The following is a 15,043-nucleotide window of genomic DNA, read 5'->3' as shown; positions in this document are numbered from 1 at the left end:
CTTTTTTTTTTGTGTGACAAATATAGATCGATTTTACTCAAAACTATAGTTGACCCAAACCAAATTCAAGGTATAAGTGGTCGGTCCGGTTTGGTTTCATTAATTTTCAAATTCAGCATGTAAGTAGTCAGTCTGGTTCGGTTTAGCTCAAAAGCAAACCATATCGGCTACTACAGTTTGGATCACCCAATTTGGTCGGTTACTGCAATGATAGTAGAACGAAAACTATATATATGCAATAAACCAGGCTTCGGTAATGATAATTGGTTGAAATTGAGTATGACACAACTAAAATGAACGTCTAAATCACTTTTTCATTTGTTATGTATTATTGTTTTTGGGTAAAAATTCATTGTGGTTTACCAAACATAAGATGTACGAATGGAATAATGCCCATACTTCGAAGGGTAGAGCCATCTCAATCGAAACTGAAAAGCTTAAGATAAAAAAATAAGGGTATCTATATTTAACAATTTTCATGTTTAAGATGGTTTTCAAAACGATAATAAAGCTTCAATTTTCTTACTTTGCACCATAATACATTCAAATTCTATCAATTTGTGCTTTTAGTCGAATTGATTGTTTGACTGTTCATTTAATTGGTGACGATGGTGGACTCTTATATTGCTTAATGTGTGTTAATGCATGGAATTTGGGTCAACGTAAAGAGTGGTGTGAGGACCTTCGCGAGGGCGCTCTGGTCTAGGGTAGATGGGTGAAGCAACCAACAATGAAAGTAGGGTAAGTATCAAAGGCCACTGCTTAAGTTAGCAAAGTGTGCTTAGGGTGCCACGTGGGTGAGTTTAATAGTGGTATAGTGTTTAATTAGTAATAGCAATTATCCTTTTGAATGAAGTAAAAGTTACCCTTCTATAGAGGCAAACTTGGGGAAGATTCCTTACTTCGGCCAATGTGGGATTGAGTGCATTTAATGTGGTGTTGCCACTTCTCGCATGGCGTTCCAAGTTGGAGGGAGATCTTCCATTAGTCATGTCAATAGTCACGTGTTGTGAGATTGATTTGTGCACTTAGGCAAGGGTGCTGAAGCAAGGCCCCTTAAGAGGATTTGGATCCTCGTCGGATCCCTTTTTTGGAGATCCTAGGGATCAACAAACACGGACCGTTGATTAAAAATCATGCGGTCCCAATTAAATGGTTTTTATATTTTTAAGCATCATCGTTTTGCGTAACAAATATAAAAATAAAAAAAATTATGGTCGCACGATTTTTTATCAACGGTCCATGTTCGTTGATCCCTAAGATCTCCATGAAGGAATCCGGCGAGAATCCAAATGCCCCTTAGGAAGGTTACTGAGGTTCTTTAGTTGCCCGGTGCTCGTTGGTTTCAAACTCGATATAATCTGATTCCAACAATATATAAATCACATTTGCACCACGTTGACATCAAACACTATAATGTAAAGAAACTAGAACCTCTATCGCCCATTTTAAAACTAGGCACAAGACAACTTGTCTTTTCGGCTGGGATGTGGACCGGCGGCTCTGCGGAAGTAAACTGAGTTCTGCTCTGTTTGTCTTCCTTGCAAACACACACGCACATATTACAATTCAACACTTTGAAGCATGAGCCTTGACGTGCAAGCATTGGTTCGAATTCTCCATTCCTGCAACACCCACCATTCAATCCACATCGGAAAGCAGCTCCACCTTATCTTCCTCAAAAAGGGTGTTTTAAACTCTGCCGTCACGCTCGGAAACCGTCTGATGCAGATGTATGTGAAATGCGGAAGCATGGCTGATGCACGGAAACTGTTCGACGAAATGCCCCAGAGAAACTGTTTCTCCTGGAACACGTTGATCGAGGGTTATATGAAATCTGGGGACCAAGAAAAGTCTTTGGAGTTGTTTGATGCCATGTCCCATAAGGATGATTTTGCGTGGAACTTGGTTGTTTCGGGGCTTGCTAAAGCCGGTAAGCTAGAGATTGCTCGGGATTTGTTCAATGAGATGCCTAGGAGAAATTGGGGTGTTTGGAATTCTATGATTCATGGATATGCCAAAAATGGGTGTCCTGGAGAGGCCTTAAGGCTTTTCAAGGATTTGAATTCGGACGCGTTGGAATTGTCAAGTGAATATAAGTTTGTGTTGGCCACTGTTGTTGGAGCTTGTGCCGATTTGCTTGCACTGGGTTGGGGCAAGCAAATCCATGCGCGCATTTTCATTGATGAAGTTGAATTTGACTCTGTTTTGGCTAGTTCGTTGGTTAACTTTTACGCGAAGTGCGGGGATTTGGATAGCGCGAGCCACATTTTAAACATGATGAAGGAACCAGATGATTACTCTCTCTCAGCATTGATTTCAGGTTATGGAAATTGCGGTAGAGTGAATGATGCAAGAAGAGTTTTTGATACAAAAAGCAATCCGGATATTGCGTTGTGGAATTCATTGATTTCTGGATATGTTAACAATAATGAAGACAATGGAGCATTAATTCTCTTCAATGAAATGCTGAGTAATGGTGTTCGTGGAAATTCATTTACGCTCGCAAGTGTTTTGAGTGCCATTAGTATCTCAGGCGTCCTTAGACATGCTGAACAAATGCACACGCATGCCTGCAAAGTTGGGCTGATCGGGAATGTTATCGTTGCAAGTGCTATTCTTGATGCATACTCGAAGTGCGGAAGTCCTAATGATGCTTGCAGATTGTTTAGTGAGCTCCAAACCTTTGACACAATATTGCTTAATTCTATGATCACTGTGTATTCAAATTGTGGAAGAGTCGAAGACGCTGTACAGGTTTTCGACACAATTCCAAGTAAAAGCTTGGTATCTTGGAATTCAATGATCGTAGGCCTTAGTCAAAATGGTTGTCCGATTGAAGCATTAGATCTTTTCAGGCAGATGAACAAGCTGGACTTGAGGATGGACAAGTTTAGCCTTGCTAGTGTGCTCAGTTCATGTGCTAATGTATCCTCACTTGAATATGGCGAACAGGTTTTTGCCAGAACTACCATCCTTGGGCTCGATTGTGATGAAATTGTATGTAACTCGCTTGTTGATTTGTATTGCAAGTGTGGGCTCGTTAAAAGTGGGCGAAAACTGTTTGACAGAATGGCAAAGTCCGACGAAGTTGCTTGGAATTCGATGTTGATTGGTTACGCTACAAATGGTCACGGAATTGAAGCGCTAGCTCTTTTCGATGACATGAGGCTTTTGGGAGTGAAACCCAATGAGATTACATTTACAGGGGTTTTGTCTGCCTGTGATCATTGTGGGTTGGTTGAAGATGGACGGAAATGGTTTTACAAGATGAAACAGGATTATCATATCGATCCAGGCATTGAACACTACACTTGCATGATTGATCTTTTCTCTCGCGCTGGTTGCCTTGAGGAAGCAATGAATCTCGTTGAAGTGATGCCTTTTAAGGCAGATGCAAGCATATTGTCATCAGTCCTAAGAGGTTGTGTAGCTCATGGACGCAAGGATCTTGGGAAGAGAATGGCAGAGCGAATCATTGCGCTTGATTCTGAGAACTCGGGTGCTTACGTTCAGCTGTCTAACATATTTGCAGACGTGGAGGAATGGGAAGGATCTGCACAGGTTAGACAAGTCATGAGAGATAACGGAGTACAAAAAGATCCCGGTTGCAGCTGGTTTGACCATTGAAGAAGAGACACTTATGGCAAGTTAGTTCTTGGAAGCCTTCCAGGATACGGGAAATGCAAATGGGAAGGTTCATTCACCAAGCCAAGGTGGGAACTTCGACTTAGATAGGTATGGAAGGCGAACACAGCATATCACCGGAGTGTCTGGTGACAGCACGCCTGTACTCGAGCTTAAGAACACAAAGACAACTGGACTTGTCTTCACAAAAACAACTGTAGGGCAATCGCCTCATTAGTTAACGACCATCGAATGATCTGAGAAGTGCACAAACCTGTGGTTCAACCAGCAACCGCGGCGTTTAGGAGCTATCTCAATAGAACAGGGGGCGCACAACCCTCCCAAAAGCTGAGCAACTCGATCATGCGGTGATGCAGGTACTAAATCACTCTTTTCGGCTTTGCGGAAGTCATTCAGAAAACTTAAGCTGGCCTAGCAGGGCAGTTATTTCGGATTAGCAAACTAAATTTCTAAGGAATTCCAAATGACAATTTATTTTTTAGAATTTGTATATCTTCTCGTTTGATAATCTAAAAGAATAATGAAATTTAATTTGAAAGAAATGCGTATATAGATACCGCTCTTCGAACAAAAATACTTTATTGGGCAGCTTTCGACATTTCATTGTACAAAACTAGGGATCCAGAAACATATCACGGAGCGGCATACGAAGGAACTGGGAGAAACGGAAATGGTGCAATTGAGGCATATGATACAGGCGGGCGAACTTGCGTGCCATCTGTGGAATTCCTCAACCTATTCTTCCGATTGACATTGCCGTCTTGTGAGGGCAACGAAAGCTCAACGCTACTCTCGAAATTCTCCTCAGTAAGGCATTGTTGGTTATCAACGATACGGTGAAACAGAATCCCAGACATAAATACAGGAAGATAAAGAAGGCTGGCATGAAACATCTTCCTTGCTTTATGTCTAGTACGGTCTCGATAGAACGAAAATGATGTTGCAGCTATCGCGAGAGTAAGAAGAGTAGATTCAAGACAAAACCATCCCGACGTCATACCCCCTGCAGACAGATGAAATGGGTGGAACCCAACATTAATTTTTCCCTGCTTAATGATCAAAGGCCAAAGATTGCATCTCAAGCAAGGAATAAGTTAGTCATTCTACGACGAAGAGAGTTGCATAGTAACAAAGATGACATGTCCGATTAATCAACTGCTTATAGATGCACTACGATGACCAAGAAATTAAATTTATCGCACATTGGTAGAAAAGAGAGGAAGAAAAATAAAAGCGCTCAAAGAGCTTTACAAGAAGACAACCACCAACAGAAATACAAAAATGCAAATAGAAACACGGTTATAAAAAGAAAGAGGGTTTGTGAGTCTTGGACTTACAGTCATAGGCCAAGAACCCCAACGGGATCATGTATATACAATTCCTTAAAGCCACTGAGGCTGTTCTCCGACCAGAAGCATCAGCAAGGGAGAACATCCTAAACCTGAATATGCAACAAACGAAAAAGGGTTAGAGAGGAAGAAGCCTAGTGAACTGCATCAATAATATGTGGACCACCATCACTCATACAAAGATCCCACCGACCTCATACACGATCTATCTAGAAAATCAGTTGACGGCAAGTTCCTAAATCTCATGCTAATCATTTAAAAGAGTAAGTAAATTGGATAGAAAAACAGTATGCTCATGCCACTAGCTCTCAAAAGGTTAAAAAAAAGCTGTCTACTATAATTCTTTCTGCCTTGAACTCAAAGGGCATCATTGGATGTTGATTAATTATTTCCATGAACAGATACAAGGCCCACATCATGAAGGCAAATGCAGGATATAAAAACTCCTGTTCTGAAACAATTTCTCAGTGCAATATGTGAATCTTTTCAACTGATGACATAAATGATAAAGTAAGACCATGAAAGACCCAAAAGTCCATACCCTCCAGCGGCATAGTCATCACGGCACAAGTATGCAAGGGCCATAAAATGTGGTATTTGCCAAAAGTATAGAGCAGCTGGGAGTAGCATTGCATTGAGGGAAACCTGCCCGCAAGCTGCAGCCCAACTGAAAACCCAAAAGAGAAATCATGAGCTAGCATGCAGGAAAAGTCGGTCATTGATAATAACTTATTTATGTCATTACTCATAATTAGATCAAACAAGAATATCAGTTCAGATCTGCAAGAGAAGCTAAGGTTCATTAACTTCCCGAAATACACACATATGAAGTTCAAAACAGAGTATAAGAAAACTGCAAGGGGGAAATTCAACACGGAGAAAATTATAGAAAAGAGAACTAGATCTTTATCCACTTTTTTCAAGAAGAATAAATAAGAATTATACTTGGATGAATAATATAAAAAGACTTAAATCATATAGTGATGACTATCCCATAATAACATCCTAAGACCAAAGTTGATTGACAGGGTGTGTGGCTGCAGTGTTAGAAGCTTCATATCTAAAAGTTTTTGAGGCAGATAAAATGGGATATCAGAGAGTAGTAAGTGATGGTCAATCATCTTCCCATATGCATGCCAAGACAAACCAATCTGTTTTCCTTGTGGTGCAGTCCTAGGATACAGGAGTGTTATAGCAATCAGATGATGAAGCAAAGTGAACCACCTCCAGATGAGGTCGTTCAAAATCATCAACTTGAAAATGGTCCCATCTACAAGGTGTACGCACACGGAAACGCACTTAATGTGTGTGTGTGTGTGTGTGTGTGTGTGAGAGAGAGAGGGAGAGAGAGAGATCTATTTTACTATTGAACAAGTGGAAGCTACGAGTTAAGTTCATAGATATTGACAAAAAATTTCAGACCAGAGAGGGAGGTCATGGGCAGGACTGAGAGAAAAAGATACTGGGGGAATATGCAGTTATAACTTATATGTATTAAATATTTAGTACAACAGTGGGTACTTTTCAATAGATTTTGGGAAACAAACTTGGTTTTTATTTAAAGCTTAATGGGGATTGGAGAAAATCGTGATCAGGTTTGGGCTGCCAAAATATATTGCAACAACTAACATTTAAGCTACTATAAGTTAGCTGAAAACATAATTTTTCAATGGTCAAAGCAAAAAATAAAGGAACTCCAATAAGTCCAATGAAAATAGCATGTAGCTCAAAGAAAATCACGAATCAATTACCCTAAAAGTGGAGGGATAGCCCCAACAACAGCACCAACCCACGTATTCACTGGGTGAATCTGCTTCAACGGAGTGTACACAAACGCATAAAGTATTAAATTGGAGGCTCCAAGACCAGCTGCCAACATATTAGCCTGCAACAACCTTGTCATAAGATGGCAACATTAGTCCCCAAACTCACAGCCGATCAAACACTTGAGGTGATGGAAATCAGAAATTTAATGTCACATAACATTTACAGAAGTGAGAATTCATTTGGGCACCTTGCTTGCCAACAAAGCAGTTCCAGCTAAACCAGCAGCGGATGCCCAGGTGACTGCATGAGGGATCGTAATGCGTCCTGAAGGTAGTGGTCTGTTCTTCGTTCTGTTCATTTTGGCATCATTTTGCTTCTCAAACACCTAAAACCAAAATATTACAATGATTTAACACCTTATCTAGTAAAATTTAGATACGCAAAACTACAGGTAATGCATATGGTGAGCCATTAACTACTCAAAAATGATCAAATGGGCCCTAAACATTGAAAATTAGAAACTGCACCATCAAAATAAAATAAAATGAACTTTTAGAAAATCATTAATCTTGAAATGGTTCTAATTATCATCAAATATTTTGTTCATAATTTTCATATCGGTCCCCTTCATAGTTGGATTCCATGCTAAGCTTCATTCCTACTTGTATCTTAGATCAAAGTTTAATAGACAAAGAAAATATGTTGTGTGTGTGTACTCCTGTTACAAGGGCGACATCTCTTCACATACTGACCGACCAGTTAGTTCCACTTCTGTATAGTGTGTGTGTGTGTGTGTGACATCTCTTCGCATACCGACCGACCAGTTAGTTCCACTTCTGTATAGTGTGTGTGTGTGTGTGTTGAAAGAAAAATCTGTTACTGAAGAGCAAACCTGATTTAAGGAATTAGCAGATGCTGCAACCATCATGGTACCAGCACATGTGCAACAAAGTCCAGCAAAATCAATGGCATGGCCACTTCCAAGAACAAAGCCAGTTCCAGAAGTTGCAACGACTAACATGCTGAAGTAAAAGTGAAAATTACATAAGAAGAAATCTTAAAGTAAGTTTGAATGACAAAACTTGTAAATCCCCAGGTAGAAAACAATCCGCTATGAACACAAAAGGTACATGTTTAATGCATAAATGAAAATACACCAAATACTTATTTCACATGTGGAAGCAAAACATCAAAAGTCAAAACATCCTTTTCTAAAAGAGCAATCAAACTGAGTTCTGAATTCAGGAGTTGAAAAAAATGGCATACTAAGTGATAACTTAGATGGAGGTGGAAAATAAATACTTTCTTGCTATGTGACAATGGATATTTCCTTAAGAAAGGGATCCTTGATGAATGTTTATATTGAAAACAATTAAGGTTAAATGAACCTGGGTGGGATGCAAAGTCTGTTGTGAGGAGATTGAGTCTAAGCCCTTAATATAATTTGCAAAGATAAGAGTCCCTTAAATCTTCCTGCAAGTTGGCCATGGTACATGAAGAGAGGATGAAATCTAGGATGAGAAAAAGGGTTGCGAGTCAGTTTTGAATAACTAGTCTCCTCACTTGTACAATATGTCCATTTACCACAACATTCCCCTTCACTAAATTTATCAAAACTTCTATTCCATTGAGCTGAGATTTTGGCTTCAGGAAAATTTCCAATGATGCAAATTGAGGGAGCTCACTTCTTTGTTGTCTTTTTTGGAAAATATTCATTTATAATTTTATATCATGTTAGATGAGATGCTAGAAGTGCAGTTTATTATAATCGTGAGGCAGCTTCTTGGTTTATGCGACAATCCATCTCTATTTATTGATTTGGTTTTTCCTTGGTGAGCTGCCTAAGATATGACTTGAAGGAGAAGACTACACATCCATTTGTCTCCACACGGGTGTACAATGAGTTAAAAGTGGGGCTAAAAGTGCAGGTCCAGTGATTCTCCATTGTCCTACGGTTCTAAAACTATGAGTGAGATCGTGTAGCAATGAAATTGTGCTGGGTAGTTCTAGCTGGATGTTTCCCTAATTTTTGAGAGGCATAAAATTGTCTGGTTGTGAATAGGAAAAGGTTTTGTGGGGCTGTAGTGTGCTAGCCGATTTTAGGTGATGTTTGAATACCATCTACGATACCCTAATTTTGGTTTAAGGTCCAGGTTGTCGAAAGAAAATATATTATTGGTTCTGCAACCTAGTTTGTTTAAAGTTGACACCTTGTGCACAGTTGTAGGGGCAATTAGCTACAATAAACATATTTTGACATTTCTTTGCAGAAATGATTAGTGTTTATTATGTCATCATTATATTATCATTGTGCGACTTGTGTCGCCAATATATGATCAATATGTTGTCGAAAAATGATAATTTCTGCAAATCAAATGTCACAATATGTTTATTCTAGTTATCTTCCCAAGATTGTATTGGTTTTTAATGGAAATTAAATGTTGTTTTTCAACAGAAAATCAAACATATTAAAGAAGAATAAAATGAATCAACATAAGACTAAACATATCAAATAATCACAAAAAAAATTCTCTACAACTGTCACCGAAATTATCAATAAATCTCAGAGAACACAATTTTTAATTGTTACATGATGAAAAATGATTGAATAGATTGAGGAAATGGTGGAAATGAGTACCTGAGGCGAGCTTTGGAGAGCTCCCAATAGCAGCGGCCATAGTGGCGGGCCAAGTGCGAAGCCCTGGAAGCCAAAGACGCGAGATCAGCCGCCGCCGGAAGGGCTCCGACTCCATCGGCTCGGTGAAGCCCGAGCTTGAGAGAATCTGAAGGCGAAGGCGAAGGGGAGTAGGGGTAGGATTGGGTGAGGGAGTGAGAGAGCAGCGCGGGTCGAACGCCGCCGTGTGCGGCGGTGGGGGAGGCGGAAGACAGGTGGTAGAGTGGGTTGTTGGATATCGGGAACTTGGAAGATAAACTCTTCGAGTTCCTCCACATCGTGGTCTCGTGAATGCAGAGAGAAAGGGAAGACGAGGTAGAAGAGATCGACAGAGCAGCTGACCCGAGCGACTGCCTGCTTTTAGGCCCAACACTACTAGCTAACCGAACGGGTCGGGTTTGTCCTTATGGTTACGGATTGACCTATTATTGTCTTGGGGTGTGCAATGATATCCACGCATCCCATTTTACTTCTTACATACTTTTTAAATTTTTGGCAATTGAAGAAGATTAACGGTTAGAAATTATCAAGGGCGTGTGAATAGCACATCCCTATTTTCATATCATTTTGTAAGTTCTAAAGCCTGATGTTCGAGCCTATAATAACCTAACTCATTAACAGGCTCTTAACGGGTGATTTTATACCAACTCGACTTGACTCATTAATAGTATTTGTTTGTTGGAATCTACACCCTGTTAATTGGATTTCGATTAGTTTTTTTTTTTTTTTTTTTTTTTGTGCATTGATTCATGAAGTAATAAATGGGGTCCAAATGAGATATGAGTAAGGATTGGAGATTATGAAGCATCAAAGGGTAAACGTTTTCGCCATCTTGGATTTATCTTGCAAAAGAACAGAGACTTAGATGGAGATCTCAACTATAAAATTCAAGCTGGATTGATGAAGCGAAATAGTACATCGGTTTGTAAAGCGATCATCGTATGCCATTAAAACTTAAGAGAAAATTTTATAAGACGACTATAAGACCAGCAAGGCTTTATGTCACGAAGGTTTAGCGGTCATAAAGCAACACAAACAAAAAATGAGTGTAGTGGGAATGAAATGCTTTGTTGGATGTGTGAGCACACAAGAAATGATAAGATAAAAGAACAAGGACATCCAAGGTAAAGTAATAGTGATCGCAATTGAAAGTAAGATGAGAGAAAATTGATTAAGGTTGGTAAGACATGTGAACTGAAGGCCTACAGATACTTCAGTTAGAAGATGTGGCAAAAGATCAAGTCAAAAAGGGTAAAAGAAGAAGGCTTGGGAAAACTTTTAATGAGACTTTAAGAAAAGATACAGAATACTTGGAGCTAACGGAAGACTTGATGCAAAATCGAGTGTAATAACATTATAAGATTTATGTATATGAATCCACGTAGTGGGACAACGCTTAGTTATTGTTGTTGTATAAGGTTTGCAGCTTCCGTTTGTTGCGTCATGGGAGTTTCTTCGACATATTCTTTCTACTACTTTTGCGTTGTGTTTGGTTCTGTATATGGGATAGATAAAACTTGTCTCATATATAGGAAGCGGTTTATGGCTGCATTTCAAGTACTCAAAACTCAGTTTGTAACAATACCTGAGATAGAATAAATCTAGTCTCATTTGTTCACCAATAATCTCGGCAAGAGCACAAGCCGTCTTCGAAATGGTGGAACCTCTTAGCATCTCGCATGATGAGTTTTCGGCCTACAATTTTCGAAATGATCTTCAATGCGTTATGGCAATCACCACAAACACGAAGATTCTTGATTACTCTAATAGTTGAACGAGCTGAGCTGCTGATGAGGCCATGAGCGAGAGCAAGTCGCTCACTATGGGCAAGCAGAGCATCTTCCTTGCCTTCCTGATCTATGTCATGTAGCACAAATCTAGTCTCCGGAATGTAACCAGCCTCCTTCATTTGTTCCCTTAAACCCCTAAGTTGAGCATAAATCTCATCGTTCTCAGGATGAGATTTATCACCTGCTCGATATTCATGGACTCGGCTCCTGACTTCTAAAAGATTCTGTGCTGCCAATTTTTTGTTCTCTTTCTCCTTTACCAGGTCAGATTCTTTTACAGGAATAAGGCCAGCCTTTGACTGCTCATCTAAGCAGGAGGGATCTAGCTGCTCAATAAGCTCCACACAGCGGTCCCCAAGCTCCAACTGGCCGTGAACTCTGCAGTGATTCATCAAAGTCTTCCAAACATCGACGTTAGGTTCCAATGGCATCTTTTCAATGAATTCCAAAGCTTCATCCAGATAGCCCGTACTTCCTAGCATAGCTACCGCACTCACATAATGATCCATATTTGGGACAATACCATAATCTTTGCTCATTGATTCAAAATGCAGCAATCCTTCATTAACATCTCCCACTACACTGCAAGCATATAAAACCCCAATAAACAATTGGCCATCAGGTTTCAAGCCTGCTTTTTTGAATTGGGTAAATAGATCAATGGCATCTTCCCCAAGACCGTTCTTAGCAAGCCATGTTATCATAATGTCCCATGATGTCAAATTCCGGTTAGGCATCTTGTTGAAAACCAAAAATGCGTTGTCCATAGAACCACATTTAGAATACATCTCCAAGATTCTGTTGTACGTACTCACGTTCAGAGGAGGCAATAATCTTGTAATGTTGTCATGAACAATTTTTGCTTCTTGTAGAGCCTTAGCCTCACCGCATGCCTGCATTAACTGTAAATAGAGATGCAAATCCACATGAACATGCTGCTTCTCTAGCAGTCCCAAGATCTCCACAGCCTCCTTAACTTTCCCCTCCTTGCAAAAACGATCCAACTCTTCAAGACTAGAACTAGACGGGCTATTTTCTGAAGCCTCAATCAATTGCCCTTCAGATTTTGACTCACTTCCCACGTGAGAATCCACCATCGTATTTTGAAAAGCATCTGAATTTGTCTGATATTGTCCAACGCGGGGGCTTTGCTGGTATTGCCCAATACTAGGCTGTTGCTGGTATTGCGCATAACTAGGTTGTTGCTGATATTGTCCATATGCATAACTAGAATTCTGTTGATATTGTCCATAATTAGGGTTCTGCTGATGACCATTGGTGTTTTGCTGATACTGTGCATAACTTTGCATAGAATTCTGATTTGGGATTCCCTGAGACCCTGAATTTCCTTGTGAATTAAAACCATCGGGGTTCTGTCTAACTTCTATTGATCCCTCTTGCCGAGACACATACGGATTCTGTATATTTCCATTTCCTAATTGTTTCCCGTTCAGGTTTGGGGTGTTTTGCAACCCTCCATTTTCATAACCGTAATACCCTCGGAAATTTCCATTTCGTTGAACTGGGTCATTTAGAAATTCATTGCCTGTGCCTCTCCAGAAAGTCCCATTGTAACTCTGATTGTACTGATTTGAGCTCTGCTTGCGATCCGGCGAACCATCCGCACAAGACCCATTTAGTTTCTGCTGCAACTGCCAACTATTTTGACCAGAATACCCACTATCACTTCCACTCTGATTATATGTATTGATCCTACTCTGTATAAACATTAATTGAAATTAAATCACTATATAGCCCGCAATTAAGAAAATTTGATATCTTTAAAACTGCAAAAAAGAGAAGTGTAGTTAATTTGTTAACCTGATGCTCTGCCTCAACTTCCTCATGTTCATGACCCATAGCAAATGCAGATGCACTGGAATAGGAAGTAAAGGTGGCGTGGGTGGAGGAGAGAGCACGGGATCGCTGATATGGCAACATTGAAGAGGAAGATGGTGAGAAGATGAGGAGTCGAAAGATGTGTCTGAGACATGAGGATCTATGTGAGCCTGAGGTTGAGGCAAGGGTTTGGAGCTGAGCTGATGGGGCTGATACCACTCGCTTCCACATTTTTCCCAGTTATTCAGTTTTGTTTCACTCTCTCTGCAAATGCACAGATTACCAATTTATAAATGATTTAGAAGAAATTAAGAATCAAACTGACATTATTAAGGGAGAAAAGCAGAACCATGAGTGGAAATATTCATTTATGGCTCAATCAGAATTGTTGGAAAATGTTTGATATCTGAATTTCTTTTGGGAATTGTTATTAGCACTCCAACAGATTCATTCTACCTCCTTCCGTCTTTATTTTTTGCATTAGGGAGGAGTGCATGATGACTGTTTTGGAGTGCATATAGCAGCTGCCAGCTCCCTTTCATTTTTTAATAATAAGAAAATTCATGATTGTTGAGCCTTCACCCAAAGATTAGAAGTGGGAGACTTAAAGGACATTAGCTTTCAACCAAAAATTAATGATTGTTCAGCCTTCACCCTAAGCTGTGTTTCTAAAACTGATGTGAGTACAAATAGCAGTTTGTGAGATTTTGGCAAGCGGTTGTGACTGTGTATAATGGCCAAAAATGACACGATACGAGAAAAATAGCAAAAAAAAGAAAGAAGGCATAGATAACAACTTGCATGATAGTTTGACTTTAAATCATGCAAGATAATGAAAATAACTTAAACTTCTCCTAAACATCATCAGCAATTGATTTCTCATCAATCAATAATCCTGACCTTACATCTATGATATGATCTAGAATAAGTTCATCAAAATGAAAAAAAACACATGGAAACACTTTTAGGAAGTAATAGAACAGACTTGTAAACTCATTTAGCTAGATGTTGGTTCATATCTTCGGAAGTAAATTCCCCAAAAGTACTCAAATAGCGCACTGATGACTGATCTCTCTCAGAATCTTAACTTCACTCCACACACTAACAACTTCGAACAATGCACAATTAAACAAAGAGGCAGACCACTAGCGGTCTGAAAATTGGTAAAGTCATTAACATACTCGATTCAAAGGAAAAGCCACACAAATGGTGGAAAGAAAATAATGAACAACCTAAAAAGAATCCATTGTTGCAGAAAGAAAACGTGAACCGCAGCTATTCCCACTGAAAACCAAGGCAAAAAATAAAAGCTATCAAATCCTAAACATGATCAAGTAAGTGTTTAAATATGAATACCAAAGAAGTGAACTTTGAGGTTCTCTTCAATCCATAACTAATGGTTTTGAGCCAGGGGTTTAATCACATTGATTTAATTCACATTACTTGTTCCGCAGAACAACTGTGGCCGCTCTCTGTGATATGAGACTGAGATTCTTCGTTCTTCCTTGGTGGGAAGTTTGTGTCATTTCCAAAGACATCTTATAGGAATTGGTTTTTGTTCAGAGGCTTATCTAGTAGTTTTGTTTGTATTAACAGTATCTTCATCGACTAGCTGTTCAAGGAGTTCATTATTTACGCCGGCCAGGAGCAAAGCTTGGCGACGCTGCCGGTTCTTTCTCCTCCCAGAATTGACAACATATAACGCATAAACCCATAAACCCATAAACCCTACGACATATTCCATCAAGAATTTCAAAACCCACCAATCATTTCGTACAAATTTCCAAAACCAATCAATCATTTCATTCATTTGTTCAGCAAATTAACTAAAACCCATCAAATTATATGTATATATAACGTAATACTGAAAGATTGAACGAAAAAAGATGGGATATTGAAAGAGAAAATACCTGAAAATATCCTTTCGACTTTGTGGGTGGGAATATTTTCAGCAAAGCAAAGTCCTTGTCCTTTTT

General features: G+C 39.4%; 3 protein-coding genes across 3 annotated transcripts; 1 reads left to right on the top strand and 2 right to left on the bottom strand.

The window, feature by feature from the left end:
* The first annotated feature begins 1,428 nt into the window (after positions 1-1,428).
* Positions 1,429-4,092, top strand: LOC137718673 (putative pentatricopeptide repeat-containing protein At1g77010, mitochondrial). The gene has a single exon (XM_068458222.1). It carries the CDS (start codon positions 1,585-1,587, stop codon positions 3,628-3,630), a length of 2,046 nt encoding a protein of 681 aa, XP_068314323.1. The 5' UTR covers positions 1,429-1,584; the 3' UTR covers positions 3,631-4,092.
* Positions 4,093-4,217: 125 nt separating this feature from the next.
* Positions 4,218-9,789, bottom strand: LOC137718674 (protoheme IX farnesyltransferase, mitochondrial-like). The gene is made up of 7 exons (XM_068458223.1): positions 9,403-9,789; positions 7,657-7,786; positions 7,012-7,149; positions 6,749-6,882; positions 5,539-5,664; positions 4,986-5,089; positions 4,218-4,651 (listed from the first exon to the last, which is right to left on the bottom strand). The coding sequence occupies exons 1-7, from the start codon at positions 9,714-9,716 to the stop codon at positions 4,281-4,283; spliced, it is 1,317 nt and encodes a 438-aa protein (XP_068314324.1). The 5' UTR covers positions 9,717-9,789; the 3' UTR covers positions 4,218-4,280.
* A 1,174-nt stretch (positions 9,790-10,963) lies between these two features.
* On the bottom strand, positions 10,964-15,043 carry LOC137718273 (pentatricopeptide repeat-containing protein At4g32450, mitochondrial-like). Its single transcript, XM_068457791.1, has 3 exons — positions 14,978-15,043; positions 13,050-13,331; positions 10,964-12,946 (listed from the first exon to the last, which is right to left on the bottom strand). Exons 2-3 carry the CDS (start codon positions 13,296-13,298, stop codon positions 11,054-11,056), a joined length of 2,142 nt encoding a protein of 713 aa, XP_068313892.1. The 5' UTR covers positions 13,299-13,331; positions 14,978-15,043; the 3' UTR covers positions 10,964-11,053.

The sequence above is a fragment of the Pyrus communis genome, chromosome 15, assembly GCF_963583255.1.
Source record: "Pyrus communis chromosome 15, drPyrComm1.1, whole genome shotgun sequence".
In the NCBI taxonomy this organism is placed as follows: domain Eukaryota; kingdom Viridiplantae; phylum Streptophyta; class Magnoliopsida; order Rosales; family Rosaceae; genus Pyrus; species Pyrus communis.
Note: the sequence above shows the minus strand (reverse complement) of the source record. Positions and strands in the feature narration are given on the sequence as shown.

Bases quoted from the DNA above. Each gene is read 5' to 3' on its own strand.
- LOC137718673 (XM_068458222.1), top strand. From the start codon at position 1,585: ATGAGCCTTGACGTGCAAGCATTGGTTCGAATTCTCCATTCCTGCAAC.
- LOC137718674 (XM_068458223.1), bottom strand. From the start codon at position 9,716: ATGTGGAGGAACTCGAAGAGTTTATCTTCCAAGTTCCCGATATCCAAC. The intron at 7,150-7,656 runs GTTTGCTCTTCA...TTTTGGTTTTAG, and splicing joins CTGCTAATTCCTTAAATCAG to GTGTTTGAGAAGCAAAATGA. The intron at 6,883-7,011 runs GTGCCCAAATGA...AGGTTGTTGCAG, and splicing joins CTGCTTTGTTGGCAAGCAAG to GCTAATATGTTGGCAGCTGG.
- LOC137718273 (XM_068457791.1), bottom strand. From the start codon at position 13,298: ATGTGGAAGCGAGTGGTATCAGCCCCATCAGCTCAGCTCCAAACCCTT. The intron at 12,947-13,049 runs GTTAACAAATTA...ATGTTTATACAG, and splicing joins AAGTTGAGGCAGAGCATCAG to AGTAGGATCAATACATATAA.